Source organism: Podarcis tiliguerta (assembly GCF_965153285.1).
Source record: "Podarcis tiliguerta genome assembly, chromosome: 3".
NCBI classification, from domain to species: Eukaryota; Metazoa; Chordata; class Lepidosauria; order Squamata; family Lacertidae; genus Podarcis; species Podarcis tiliguerta.
Window position 1 is genome coordinate 74,562,272 of NC_139536.1, and position 14,945 is coordinate 74,577,216.

General features: G+C 41.6%; 1 protein-coding gene across 2 annotated transcripts in view; it reads right to left on the minus strand.

The window, feature by feature from the left end:
- Positions 1-14,945, minus strand: part of KLHL32 (kelch like family member 32) — a 67,779-nt gene that overhangs the window by 30,962 nt on the left and 21,872 nt on the right. For both annotated transcript variants that reach the window (XM_083433508.1, XM_083433509.1), the window contains exon 5: positions 9,436-9,534. In XM_083433508.1, coding sequence (XP_083289634.1) covers positions 9,436-9,534 — 99 coding nt within the window. The remainder of the gene's footprint in view (positions 1-9,435; positions 9,535-14,945) is intronic.

Below are 14,945 nucleotides of genomic sequence, written 5' to 3' on the forward strand. Positions count from 1 at the left end.
CTAATGAATAAGGTTGACAATCACTGGTTGGCTTCCCCATGCCTGTTTCCTGTTTTGTTACTCCCATAATCTCATATAGGTTTGTGATACTACAGAGAACTCAGGTGGGAGCAGTTTCCTTCAACTTGTCCTCAGGTGTTGCACTAGCCTACCAGACACCCAGATCTCTCTCGTGGGTCAGGCGGATAATTTATAGGTCCACTGCCAATCATCAATTCTCAGTCACCAATGATAGCCAGGCTTCCTGCAGGCTGCAATAAATTATATCACTATTAGCTACTGGGTACCTTTGTAAGAAAATGGGGCACATTAAACTAAGGAGGAGAATGCCAGTACTAAATGTTGCTCTACTGATGCACGTTCAAATGGCACAACCCAGCCAAAGCATGCTTAACCCTACTCATTTCAAACTTAAAAAAATAAGTGAGGCTTACAATATTTATCATTGATTGGATTATGCCCTGTTTCTTAATTTAGTGACTGGATCCAGACTTTGGTCCTGCCAGGAAGAGCATCCTCTGAGTGCAATTCTGCTCAGAATATAGAGCAATATGGAAGGTGATACTTGAGGTTGCAGGGGAAGGGAGGAAGTCAAAGTTCCCCACTGCCAGCACTGGTTCAAAATACTTACATGATCAGAAGGAGCTTTTCCCATCTAACATATGCTTTTTATTACTATTTATTCATGCAGTGATTAGCCTGGTTAGTTAAAATGTGGTCGAGCGTACATAATTTAATAACGTTTTAAACTGGCTGCCATTTTTAACTACTCTTTATTTTATTGTGATATTGGTTGCTTGCTTTTGAATTAGTTCGGAGAGGAGTTGTTCTGAATTTTACTGTTAATTGCCTTAGGCATTTTTTTTTTAATGGAAAGGTGGAGTATAAATGTAAAGAAGCGAAGCAAAATACTTTAGTGTTTTGCTTCATGAAAATGCTCTCATAGCTTGTGAATGTGTGTCGATTCTTTTCAAACTCTGTTTTAAAATTAATTCTATCATCTGTATTCTAGAAGCCTTACCGAAAATATCATAGGAACTTTTGCACACGGCTGCAACCCTCTGAACACTTACATTGGGAACATATCTTAAAGTTGGACGGTACTTCATCTAGTCCAACCCACAAGCCAAAAAATGCAACTAAATTCAGGGGGGTTTACTTTAAAAAGTAAATGTGAACAGGATTGGGTTGCAGAAAGGTTTAAACTATGAGCGTGCACTTAAAAAATCTTATTGCATCAGATTAGCAGAACTTCTACAAGGATATTTTTCAAAGTGCCCACACCCCTAATAAATGATATATATGAGTCCAGTGAATTTGCATGGCTCACAGCGCTGCAAATTATACTGTACCTATGGCTCTCAACATATACACATTACATATGCCAAAAGAGACACCAACTACAGTGTATAGGAAAATACTCATCAACATTCTATTTTATTATTATTTCATATCACTTGTTTTTCTTTATACATTTAAGAAAAGCACTGCATGTGCCACTGAACGGATGTATGTAAGTAAGAGGCTGATAAATGAGAGTTAATCACAACCAAGTACACAGCAGAGTACAATATACCTCTGTTCCTGTGTGCTGTGCTATAAAAAGAAAAGAAAAACACAAGGAGAACTAAGGGGAGAGACTGCATTTCTTTATGACCTTATTTGAAAGATAAACTCCTTAGGGAAATACAATTTATTCAGATTATCAAGACCCTGCTGTGCAAATCTACAATCTGGGAGCACACTACAGAGATCAAAAAATATTTACTTTATTCTGTTGGGTATAAAAGCTTCTAATGAATGCATAATTAAGACAGGAAAAAGTGTATACAGCTTTAGAAATTCCATCGCTCAGCCAAGCCATTAATATCCAAGGCATCATACCCAGTTGTTACTCCACCTGCTTTGTTTTTGGATTACAGAATAATTATAAATCAAGGTATTATGTGATTTTCCATCCATATACCACCAGCCCTTCCTATACGCAAACATGATGCACTGAAGGTGATTCTGCCCCTCCCTCCATCAGTTCCAAGATGAAACGATAATTCAATTTAAAATATAAAAAAGTGTATATACTTCAAACTACCAGCTAGAGGTACAGAGTTTGTATACATATCTGAACAGCAATAAAGAGATAGTTTTATCTTTAACTGGTTGCATTTTATGACAATAGATACTGACTAATAAGAAATAGGTAATATACTAAAATTATGTGGAAACCATATATAAAATCCTATCTACAGAGATTAACCTCCTCCCCCAAATATACACAAACACACGCAGAGAGAAAGACTGAGCGCACTTGGCAAACCAACGTCCATCCTATATTAAATGCCAGATTTTTATTTGACTATATAATCAAACACTATCTACACCTTAGATTTGGCAGATCAACATATATATATAAGAAAACCAGTCCCTTTCAAAATCACTACAATTTCCAGCATTTTATATCATTTGCCACACCATAGCTGTATTAACCCTGCAGAGGCTTAATTGCAAACTCACATCTATTGCAGCATAATATCCACACAGGTAGGCATACTTTCTGCGGCAAAAAGCGACCATGAAGCTCCTCTACAAACCTCATTGACATAATTAGGATTTATGCAAATATCTCAAGTGTTCTTGGGTATCTTCCATTCATTTCAACTGGTATTTAGGCAGATAAATTCCTAGGAGATCTATCATGTCATTGATAAATAATACAACAAGAATGTATCCATCACCTATTAACCAAATCTTCTAGGAAGCACACAGCTTGGATCAAATTATAAAATGAAACATCCAATGAGATAAAGGAACATTAGCCCAATTCAACGTAGGATTAAAAATATTAAAATACGTTAAAAGGCCTGGGTAGACAGAAAGACCATGGTCCAATGCTGACAAGATGTCATTATAGACATCGAATGGGCCACTCTAGGGAAAGGGGGGCACCACTGAAAAGCTGCCCACCCCTAGGGTTGCCATAGGTCCAGACATATCCAAAATACTGCACTCGGCAGCAGTGTCCGGGCAAAAATGGAGAAAAAATTCCGGGGAAATCTGCCCGTGTTGCAGTGCTGTTTTTGCCACCCCACCCCCCACAAAAAAAATAGTTCAAATACAGGGTTGTGTTGTTGTTGTTGTTTGCAATTTTGCCCCAAAAGCTAAGCAAACAACTTTTCTGTCCAGATTTTCACTGTTTTAAATAGGGCAACCCTCCCCACCCCAGATTAGATGCACCATTTGGGTTCCCAAACTGCCTTTCCCTATATCTTTCCTGCTAAAAATGCTCCACTCCCTTCTAATCCTAGTCAAGTCATGTGCTTTAACCCATGGTTAACTTTAACTTGGCTTTGCACAATCCCATCATTATCATTAATCACAGTTATGCTAATCACAGTTAACTGAAAAAGAGATGAGGAAGGTGGGGCACAGGAGATAGAAAAGAGGAAGTCTGCATGCCCACAGGAGACTTTTGCTCTCTTAGCTGTGGTTCAGAGATTGAGAGGACCAGTCCTGTCAAAACCATTACTGTTCCCAATATTTCACACCCTGCACCACATCTTCCCTGCTAAGTTTCCTTTCCAGATTCGGCACTCTTTGTATGCTCAGGGCTGCAACCAGCAAGGGCTCTTCACATGTGGCAATCTGTTTCCACCCACAGATCCTGCTTTTTTCTTTGAGGCAGGGGTCTTCAGGATATTTCAAAACCTTCTTGACTGCAATGGCACAATAGAGCTTTGATGGCCTGCAGATACATTTTAGAACCTACTTCTTCAGCCTGATTACCCAACTTTAAGATACACTTTCTCTGCTCCCTACCGAGATTCCTGCATTGCAGGGGGTTGGACTAGATGACCCTTGGGTCCCTTCCAACTATATGATTCTATCAACCCAGACCTTGCCAACAAGAGCAGATTATTCAAATTTCATATGTATTTTTCATTAATTCATTCCAAGTACTGAACATGTGTTCTTATTTTTGTGGTGCAGGTTTCATATTTGATTGGGGCTTTACTTTATGTAAGCATGAATATATATATATATAGAGAGAGAGAGAGAGAGAGAGAGAACAGAAGTCCTAGGGCCCACCTAATAAGTTTCCCACTTTGCTAAAAGCAAAGCAGATTATCACTTCTATTTTAGGCTGCCGAAAAGAATAATCACTCAAAACCCGGCAAGCATCTGACAGACATCTGAAGATGAACTTATTCTTTTCCCATCTTAACCTTTCTCAGTAGCTTTTGGATGAGAAACAAGATTTAAAATATGAAGGCTACTCATTCTTCAGAGATGTCTATTAACATGGATAAAAACCAATTTAAAAATTTTGTGCATGTGGGTGGATAGGACTGGGGAAGCTGAAATAAAATATTCCTCCATTTCTTTCCAAGAGCTAAAAGGGCTACATGCATCTGGTACTCATATTTCCTATTCTCTCACATTAGAGAAGCAAGTCTCCTCTTTCAGGTCACGTATCCCACATAAAAGTGCTAAACTAATGCCGTTTAATGACAAATTAATGTCCATGAATAAAAAATACACCTCTAATAGCATAGAGTAATTTGCCATTACAATATCATCATTGGACATGCCCCTGGTTTAATACGATGTATTTAATTCATAACTTAATGAGTGATATATAAAAAGAGAGAGATGAACCCTGCAATTACATTTATGTGAGTCTGTCACCTTATTTGTAAAACCTTAGAGTCATTTACATTCAAATTAGAACAAATGAGTGATTTCACAAAGTGCAATGATAAATGACCACTGCTGCACAAGACAGGGCTGTATTTCCTGTGAAACCGTTAACAGTTCCCCATTATTTGTTAAAAATTACAATGCATATTGCCCAGTGTTGTGTGAATAATGACTTTTTTACTGATTAGGTCACAAGACTAATATGGAGCAAAATAAATAATTTCTTTTCATTTTTGTTCTTTCTGACGCTTTAATTTATTCAAACAAGTGGGCTTACACTGCCACCTACTGCTTAGTGGTGAGTATTGTGGGGATTCCAGAGTCTTTCAAGACAAAACAAAATACACCCCAATCATCTATAATACCAGTTTTGTTGTTTTAAAACCTGAAACCTTCCCACCCATCCCAAGTCCAGTAAGACTCGCCTCTGCTCAAATGCTGGCTGGTAAATTACAGGACATGTAATATTTGCACGTACCAACCAGTTCCACTTGACAAATGAAACACAAATTAAGTGATAAGATGGATAAAAATATATATATAGTACACGTCATTATCATTCAGCAAATATCTGAATGAATGAAATCAAGATGCAGTTCCTAGATGGATGTCCAAATGCATGCTTATTGCTTCATGCGTCACACCACCAGCACAGATCAAACATCACAGGCAGTGTGTCTTGTGATTCCCTTCTCCCCTGCCTTTTCAAAATGACAGACAAGCAGGAAAATTGTGTGCTCCATGAAATCTGCCACTTTAAGCAACTGCCACAGGGCAAGACCTACATAACAGTTGCTACCCCTGAACCTAGCACCTTTCAGTCAGCAGATGTTCACAGGTTCAAAAATCAAGTTATGGGGGGAAACAACCTGCCTTTAAAACATTATTTGCCGTGTTGTAAGGACTGCATGAATGCAGACGCTTAACAAAAGCTCCTGCCAGCCCATGTGGATTGTAGCACAGCACCTTTTGTAAGATTAATTCCCTGCACATGTTAAACTATGAATTAGCCTAACTATATAGACTTTAGTTGTATCATAAACTAAGCCCCAGTGTCTAATCAAGTCTTTCTATCAAGGTAATAAAAGCTCCCGGGAAGAAAAACCACAACACTTTCCAGCACTTCTCCTTGCCTGCCAGTAATAATTCAGATAACAGAATGTAAAAATAGAACATATTGCTGTGATTGTTACTGCTTCTTAATAAAGACAACAGCACTGAAGAGTCACTCTACTGGACTTCTCTACAGCTGTTGCCACCATAAATTCCTGTCCACATTCTAAGAGGGGCATGGGGCGAAAAGAAATCCTGCAAATCTTTCTAGTCCTTCAATTCAGAAATTCAAGATTAAAACCAAACCCTCGGGAATCCAGCAAACTTGAACACAGTTCAGTGTTGCTTAATTAAAACACTGAGCAAGTAATGAGTTGGCAAAAGTTCTAAAGAATTCATGACATTATATACCTTCCAGTTCCTAATTCTCTGGCCAGCTAGTTGTCTACATTAGCTGTATCCTTGAGACCAACCTTCATACCACATAGAAGACAATGCAGTAATCTAATACATGAACACCTATGGTTAAATTATACCAATCCAAGAATGGTGGTAGCTGTCTTATTAGCTGCAGCTGGTTAAAGGCACCAAGGAACACCTGGGGTTCCAATAACTGGGTCTACAACAACCTGCTCCTTTAGAAAGAGTGCAGCCCCATCCAGGCCAGTTCCCTGGACCTGTGAATAGTTCACCCAGTTCAGATGTCACAGAGAAATAGAGTTGGGCATCATAAGCATATTGATAATAAAGGTAAAGGTAAAGGGACCCCTGACCATTAGGTCCAGTCGTGACCGACTCTGGGGTTGCAGTGCTCTTCTCGCTTTACTGGCCAAGGGAGCCGGCATACAGCTTCTGGGGCATGTGGCCAGCATGACTAACCCGCTTCTGGCGAAACCAGAGCAGCGCACGGAAGCACTGTTTACCTTCCCGCCGGACCGGTACCTATTTATCTACTTGCACTTTGACGTGCTTTCGAACTGCTAGGTTGGCAGGAGCTGGGACCGAGCAACGGGAGCTCACCCCGTCGCGGGGATTCGAACTACCAACCTTCTGATCGGCATTCCTAGGCTCTGTGGTTTAACCCACAGCACCACCCGCATCCCTATATTGATCATACCTCACTCCAAATCTCCTAATGACTAATTCCAAATATGATTTGATGTTAAACAGCACTGGAGATAATATGGTGTCCTTCAGCACCTGTAGCTCCAGAGCCGGGGGGGGGGGGGTTGAGAAACACTTGTACAATGTTAACTTCAGGATTGGCCACACTAGTGTCTCCTTCAAGGTGGAAGGCACCACCCCACCCCCACTTAAAAACACCTAGCTCCCCACCTCCAATCTAGCTTCAATCAGCCATGAAAGACAAGGATCAAGAGGATACGTGGTTGGGTGCATACTTGCAAGCACTTGGCACATGTTGTTGGGCTGCAAGAACTGAAACTGATCTCACATTGAAAGGTTTGATGGAGCATTGGAAACCTTACTAGAAGTTGTGTCAACCATGGCATCAAGCTCACTACCAAGGCAGGTGACTGCCCTCAAAACACGCAGCAAGGAAATCACAAAGGGTCTCTGAGGTGTCCTGGGTGGGTTCCATCTACCAATATAAGTCTCAAGAGCCCACAGACCACCCTGAAGAGCTCCACTGGGCAATTACTCAATGATCCAATGGGGTAGGCCTGCTTCATTGTTTTCATCACCACTAAGTAGGCACCATTATGTGCTCTAACTCATGCTTGGTCAACTTTGCAGTGGTACTTTCACCATCTGCTCTAGCAGTCATGCAGCCTATTTAATAGCACATAGCTCCGCAGTATACCAGGGGACAGGATTTACCCCACAGTGTCAGAGAGGACACTATCTCTGATTTCCATACCACCAATGGTATGCATGCTGCAGTCTCTCATGACAACAGTTACCAACACCACACTACAGTAAACCAATACAGCTGGGAAAGCTGCTGGGCCGTAGGCTAGGTGGTAAACCAGCAAGGCCAGTCCCCAGAAGGAGAAGTCAACTCCTATTCCAGATCCTCTAGTCTATGTTGATGCTGCACAAAGTACCAGACAAGCAAAGCTGGGCAAAATCCAATCCCCCCAGCTCACCCACCCAGGTCTTGGAGATAAATGCCAGATTGGCTCCTTCATCCACTATCAAAACTAGCAGACACATAATGGAAAGGCATCTGAATCTTATCTCTATACATAAAATGCAATACAGAAACATCAACATTTAGAATGAGAAAACTGGGATGACTTGATGAAGGTTTAAAAGATCCCAAATGGACAATGTTTTTTCTTGAAACCAAGCACAAAATAGTGGCACGCTTCCAAGCTTTTCAATAGTTTTCATCAGGCAAGATGTTCACAAGAGTAATGCAACAACAACAATAAAAAGCGTTAGGGTTGGTTAATGTTATTCTAGATTCGCTGTACCCTATACAAACCCTATGGAAAATATAGTGGGGGGGGGGGAATCACCACAAGGGGAAACAGTTATCTCGCCACTTCAAACTGCAGCAATAGATCAGACAAGATGAGTGCCATTGGTTCTACTTCTCTTGCCTTCAACCCAGTAATCTGCAGGCAAAAAAATAGAGGGGAAAAAGCACCCTAAAGCCATAGAAATGATGGGCTGAGACAGCCATTTGCTCATTTTTTGGCAGCCCTGTAAGTAACTTCTATTTTGAAAGAGGGGGGACCATTATATTGCAGAGGGGGTAGCTAATCATTTGTGAAGTTGCAGACACCCACCAGCGAGTGCTCCAGATGCTCTGTGAACCACCTTTCGCAAAGCATTCACTTTTGTGACAAAAGCACTGAGAAAAGAACTATTCAGTGATTCTTTATTTATTTTATGTTTTGCAGAAAAGGAACAGTTTCCAGGTCCCAAAAATGCTGTTTTAAAATGACTTTGCATTCTACGCACCAAAATGTCTTTATCTGAAAAGGTTTGGGTAGATCCCTGTTGTTGAAACAATGCTCTGCATGAACCCTGCAATATAGCTGTTTACTTGTACAGAAAGTACATAGGCAATATTGACTCTCTTTAGCCTAAAGAATGGAGAGGAAGGTGCACAGATGGAGATAGGAGCAGGGTACTTAAAGCACCACCTAAGCCATGAAGGTCTAAACATAGCACTATGAAATGGACCTCAAAACAGACTGAAAACCAGAGCATTTGGCATAGCACAGGTGAATCATTCTCATAATGTGTATAGATGTACTTGTGTTTATTGTAATTGTTTGAGTGTTTTGATTGTGTTTGTAAGTCACAATCAAATTTATATGAGTAAACTGACAATTTATACGAGTAAACTGACAAAATAATAATAATTAAGATCAGTTCCAGTTAGTAATCTAAACAGCAATATCCTGCACTAATGGAAGTGTTTGAACAATCTTCAAAGGCAGCCACATGTGCCACACATTACAGTTGTCTTCTCTGGAGAACACAGGGGCATATACCTGATTTCTGCCTCCCCATTCCCAAAAGAAATCCGTCCTGTACAGATCAAAGGCTAAACAGAAGTCCAGTTCAAAGTCTTAATCAAGGTATTGTGTAGTTATCGCTTCCTGTCATACAGCTGAAGGTGCTCATCCCGACCTCACACATGTAACACAGACTTAAGAATTAAGCTAAGTGCAACCAAATAAAGGGGAGAATCAAGCCCCTTAGCCTTACCTGGATAAGATAGTGAGAACATAAACTAAGCATTTCCAGCAGCTGCAGATGGCTCCCTGCAGCAAGCACATCTTGAATCACACCTGGTTCCAAGAGTACCTATATTGGGGAATAAAGAGAAAGAGAACTTGTAAGGAACTTGTCCTTGAAAGTGCTCTGCAAAATATTCAATGTGATATTTGAAGCTGCCAATTCTTACAACACTCCAGGTGCATAAAGTTTTGCATTTTGTTTGAAAACCCTTTCAAACAAAAGGTTTAACTACAGTTAAAAAGCAGGCACTGTTGTTTCTCCTCACAACAGACAGGAAGGAGAGAGAAGCACTGCTACTTATTTCTGTAGCCAGCAAATATTATTAAATTACACCTATTAACAACATTTTCCTTACAGCAGATTCATACAACCAATATGCTGAATGGTGCCCACTTATTGCTTTAGCCCATGTTTTCTCAGCAGCTCATGGTGAGGGGAGTCATCAGGCTAATTTGCCTTGCGGAGAAGCTGCCAGATTTGCATACTACTACAAACATATCCCCCTTCATGGATCACTGCCTTGCCATGGCGAAGGGGCTTGAATATCTCAGAGAAGCTATGAGCTATGCCGTGAAGGGCCACCCAAGATGGACAGGTCATAGTGGAGAGTTTTGACCAAACGTGATCCACCTAGAGCAGGAACCGGCAAGCCACTCCAGTATCCCTGCCAAGAAAACTCCATGAACAAAGACAACAGGCATATAAAAGTTATGACGCTGGAAGATGAGCCCCTCAGGTCGGAAGGTGTCCAACATGCTACTGAGGAAGAGCGGAGGACGAGTACAAGTAGATTCAGAGCTAATGAAGCGGCTGGGCCAAAGCTGAAAGGTCGCTCAGTTGCGGATATGCCTGGAAGCGAAAGGTTTTCCCAGTAGTGATGTATGGAAGTGAGAGCTGGACCATAAAGAAGGCTGATCGCCGAAGAATTGGTGCTTTTGAATTATGGTGCTGGAGGAGACTCTTGAGAGTCCCATGGACTGCAAGATGATCAAACCTATCCATTCTTAAGGAAATCAGCCCTGAGTGCTCACTGGAAGGACAGATCCTGAAGCTGAGGCTCCAATACTTTGGCTGCCTCATGAGAAGAGAAGACTCCCTGGAAAAGACCCTGATGTTGGGAAAGATTGAGGGCACAAGGAGAAGGGGATGACAGAGGACAAGATGGTTGGACAGTGTTCTTGAAGTTACCAACATGAGTTTGACCAAACTGCGGGAGGCAGTGGAAGACAGAAGTGCCTGGCGTGCTCTGGTCCATGGGGTCAGGAAGAGTCAGACGCGACTAAACGACTAAACAACAACACAAACATATCAACACTGATCACACTGTTACCAAAAGAAGTCAAATATTGTCAATATGTCCACCTTGTGTGCATATTCACTAGAATGTTCAACAGATAACTTTTGTTTTGTTTCTAACTTTGCACAAATATAGCTACTTTACACTACCACAGAGATATCCCCCATGTTTTTGTCATCTACATGAAGCTTTGCACATTAGCAGTTTTGGGATCTGCAATTGAGCTAGTAAGGACCATAAACAAAACAAACAAACAAACAAACAAACAAACAGAGGGGGGATGTGAACGTAACACATTCCAAGTAATTGTTGTGGGAAATTACAGTCAAACGTTACTGTGCATGAGTGCTTGTTAGTGCATGAAGGGGTTATGACCATAGAGCTCTATTCCTAGATTCAGCTAGGTATTCCCCCTCTTTTCCATGTGGAAATGAAGCTGCTTCCCTTCCTGTTCCTCACTCCTCTCTTCCAGCCATGTAATCCACCAGGACGGATGTATCTGAACTTCATCCAAGTTCAGACTGCATACTTGTAGCTATATTGTGTATTTTGCACCCATGAGTAATCTACTTGTGTTCTCCTTGCTGCTGCATGGAACAATGTGGGAATCAGACCTTTGGATTTAGTAAGTAAAGCTGGGAAAATAAAACCTTCTTCACCTGACACTGTAATATCAGCATAGGTACCAGGTGAGCCTTTCTGGGGAGAAATGCCACAGTTAATGAAATTTTAACACTGACCACAAATGACCTACTGTAACTTAAGAGGGTAGGGCACTGATTCTCAGTGCATGGACAGGTACATTTGGGAAAGGGTTCTTCAGGCCTCTAGATCCCAAGCCGTATAAAACCAGCTCTTTAGCTTAGAAGAAAACTAACAAGTGAAGCTGTTGTATTCCGCTGCCCATTCTGCCTTGGTACCAGCTAGCGGGGCAAATCTGTGGCCTATTCAGGCTGAAGGAGACAGCTTGTCTGACTCTCTTGTGTCAGTCACATGCTTGAGAGTGGGGTAGAGACAGACTGTCATTTAAGTGCTGTACTGCCACCTCTCTCCCTCTTCTTTTCCTGGCAGCAGCACCCACCACCCTCCCTCCCTGTCTCTCCATGTGAATTTATAGCTGATCCACCTGTTTGTGGGGTTTTGTTTTGTTTTTGTTTTGCCTATTCCATACTGAATAGCTGGGTGCTAGGTATCAGATGGTCTGCTGTACTGTTAATTTGGCTAATCTGATCTTCAGTTTGGTTGATTTCGGCAGTTCAGAAAGGAAAGTAGTTGCATTTTAGGCTTTGGGCGCCTTTCTGGGTGATGGGCTGCCGCCGAGGCTTACACTCTGGGCTCTGCATCTCTGTGGTAGGATAGGGGCCTTGAGGTTAAACTGCTTCATCTGACCAAAGCTATGGGGCCTTGAGTGGGTGGCGTTGGAGCAGCACAGGCATTCCTACTCACCGTCATGGGTTGACCTGGGAATGTGAGGCAGGCTTGACAACCTTGCCTCCCCTTCCTGCAGGCAGGAGTTTTGGTCTCCCCAGTGACTGCTGTTGTTCAGATTCAGGTTTGCTCCTGCAATAATGTTTTCCCTCAGCAGGGTTTTTTATGGGTTTTACTCTTAACCGAAGTGCCCCTAGTTCAACCCAGCTTCTGTGTCTGTCTCTCTATTCGGCAATCAGGTCACAAAGTGCCAGGGAGGAACCAGACAGCTGTGTTCTGAACTAAAAGAAGTTTATGAGATGTCAAAGGAATCCCTGCACTGTGGTAACCTACCTGGAATTAACAGCCTATGGATCATTCTGATAAGCTATCTCTGTCCTGGAGAAGTTGTAGCTCAGGGGTAGTCAACATGGTGCCTTTTCAGATGTTACTGGACTCTCATTAGCCCTGGCCATTGGCCATACCAGCTGGTGCTGATAGAAGTGGGAGACCAAAACCCTCTGGAAGGAACCATGTTGGTTTCTTCTGTTGTAGCTGGTGCACTAGGTTTAGCTGGCAAAAGGCATGACATTCAACAGGGGCTTTCAGTATCAAGGTTGGCTCAGTCACTCCCGAACTGCAAGCCTGATCTTTTAAGGCTGGTCTTTGGTCAAATGCAGCAGCCATCAATAGTACCTCATGAAAAGTACTAGATAAACAAACTTAGATCAAGTTAAGAAAACAACCAGCTAAATATAAAAGGACTGCATTAAATCTTATGCAGTGACTGCTAAAAAGTTAAAGATAGGTTCAAAACATAACCTGACATCATCACTTAATACAGTGGTACCTGTACTTATGAACTTAATTCGTTCCGGAGGTCCGTTCTTAACCTGAAACTGTTCTTAACTAACACTTTCGCTAATAGGGCTTCTTGCTGCCGCTGCATTGTCAGCACACGATTTCCGTTCTCATCCTGGGGCAAAGTTCTCAACTCGAGATAACTCTTCCAGGTTAGCAGAGTTTGTAACCTGAAGTGTTTGTGACCTGAGGCGTTTGTAACTCGAGGTACCACTGTACACACTTTAAAACATGATCTAATAGCTCTAGACAGTATCCTAAATATAATTGCTAAAAATTATTATATAATTCATAGGGAGATGACTATTTTTGTATTGAGAATTTCCCATAACCTTACAAGTGTATCTGACAATCATTTCTAATGAACACTGCTTCTGTTGAACAGGAATAATGAAGTATTTCCACACAGATTTCCTTTTCCCATTTTAATATCCAATCCTGCAACACCAGCTGTTTTCACTAGAGGTCTCAAGAAACCCACTTTATACAGAAAAGGAACGTTCCACTTTCCTGCTGTTTAAAGAAATAAATGAAACGGAGAAATAACAGAACACATATTTTAAGGAGGTTGAATGCATTACCTATATAATCAAAGTACTACCTATCTGATAAATTGTTTCACATACAACACAATCCAACATGGTTTACTAACTCCTTGTAAGATGATGAACCAGAGGGCTGACTAAAAACAAATGAGCAAGTCTCCTATAGCATACCAAGTACTGCACTTGTGGGGCATTAACAGGGGTCATTTACATTATCCTATAGACGTCTACTCAGCAGTGTGTCCTGTAGATTTTTCTGGGACTTGCTATCCTTTGGCACTCCAAATGTTGCTGAACTGCAACTCCCATCATCCCTGGCCACTGAGCGATGCTTGCTGTGGCTGATGGGAGTTGTAGTTCAGCAATACTGGAAGGCCAAAGATTCCCCACATCTGTTGTATAGGATTGTAGTCTTCTCTCTCTCATTCTTCCTACGTACCTCCCATGTCATCACTATTCCATCCTGGTAAGAAACCTGTCAGAGAAGTTAGGCTGAAAGAAAGTGACTGGCCCAAGGTCATCCAGTGAACTTTATAGCTGAGTATGGATTTGAATGTGCTTCCCAGTGCTGAGACTGTCTTCATTTAGCTCTCTGCAGAGGACCTGTAATATATAGCTCAGCTGGTTAGAGCATGGTGCTGATGATTCCGAAGTTGCAGGTTTGATTCCTATAAGGGACAGCTGCATAGTCCTGCATTGCAGAGGGATGAGCTAGATGATCCTCAGGGTCCCTTCCAACTTGATGATTCTAAGTACCTATAAAGTTCACGTACATAGGGCCAGCCCCAGACTAAAGTGCACACCAGTTGAGTATTTATTAAGCTCTGGTTACACAGACCTTTAAAGCCCTAACCTGTGCCTAGAAATGTGGCACAAATGGAAGTCTGGATGAGCCCTAACTCTCAAAAAGCCAGCGGGCCAGACCACTGTCCATTTGCAAGTTACAATATGACTACATTTTCAGGTGGTTTCCTCAGCATGTTTGGTATTTCAATCAATATGCATAAACTCACTCCTCTGCATGTCCTGTTAAATTTAGAATGGTTTACCTCCAGGTCAAGTTAATGAAGCTGGGGCTACAGAATGGCTTCATCATCATCAAAACAAGAACAAAACATATGTTGGAAAAGAACAAGGATAATAAATGAGGCATCCCCTTTTCCCTTCCCCTGGTTGAGACAGAAGAGTAGGATATTGGACCGTACAAGGCTCAGGTTTGCTTTGAGCAAAGCATTATAATTTTTTCATCTAAGTGAGGGTTGTTGTGAAAAGAGCTTTCTATTTACTGGTGGGAGTGGTAGGCACTGGAAATACTGTTTCAGAAAGAAAATATCCTATTCCCTTGGTAATACTGTACTGATGGACCA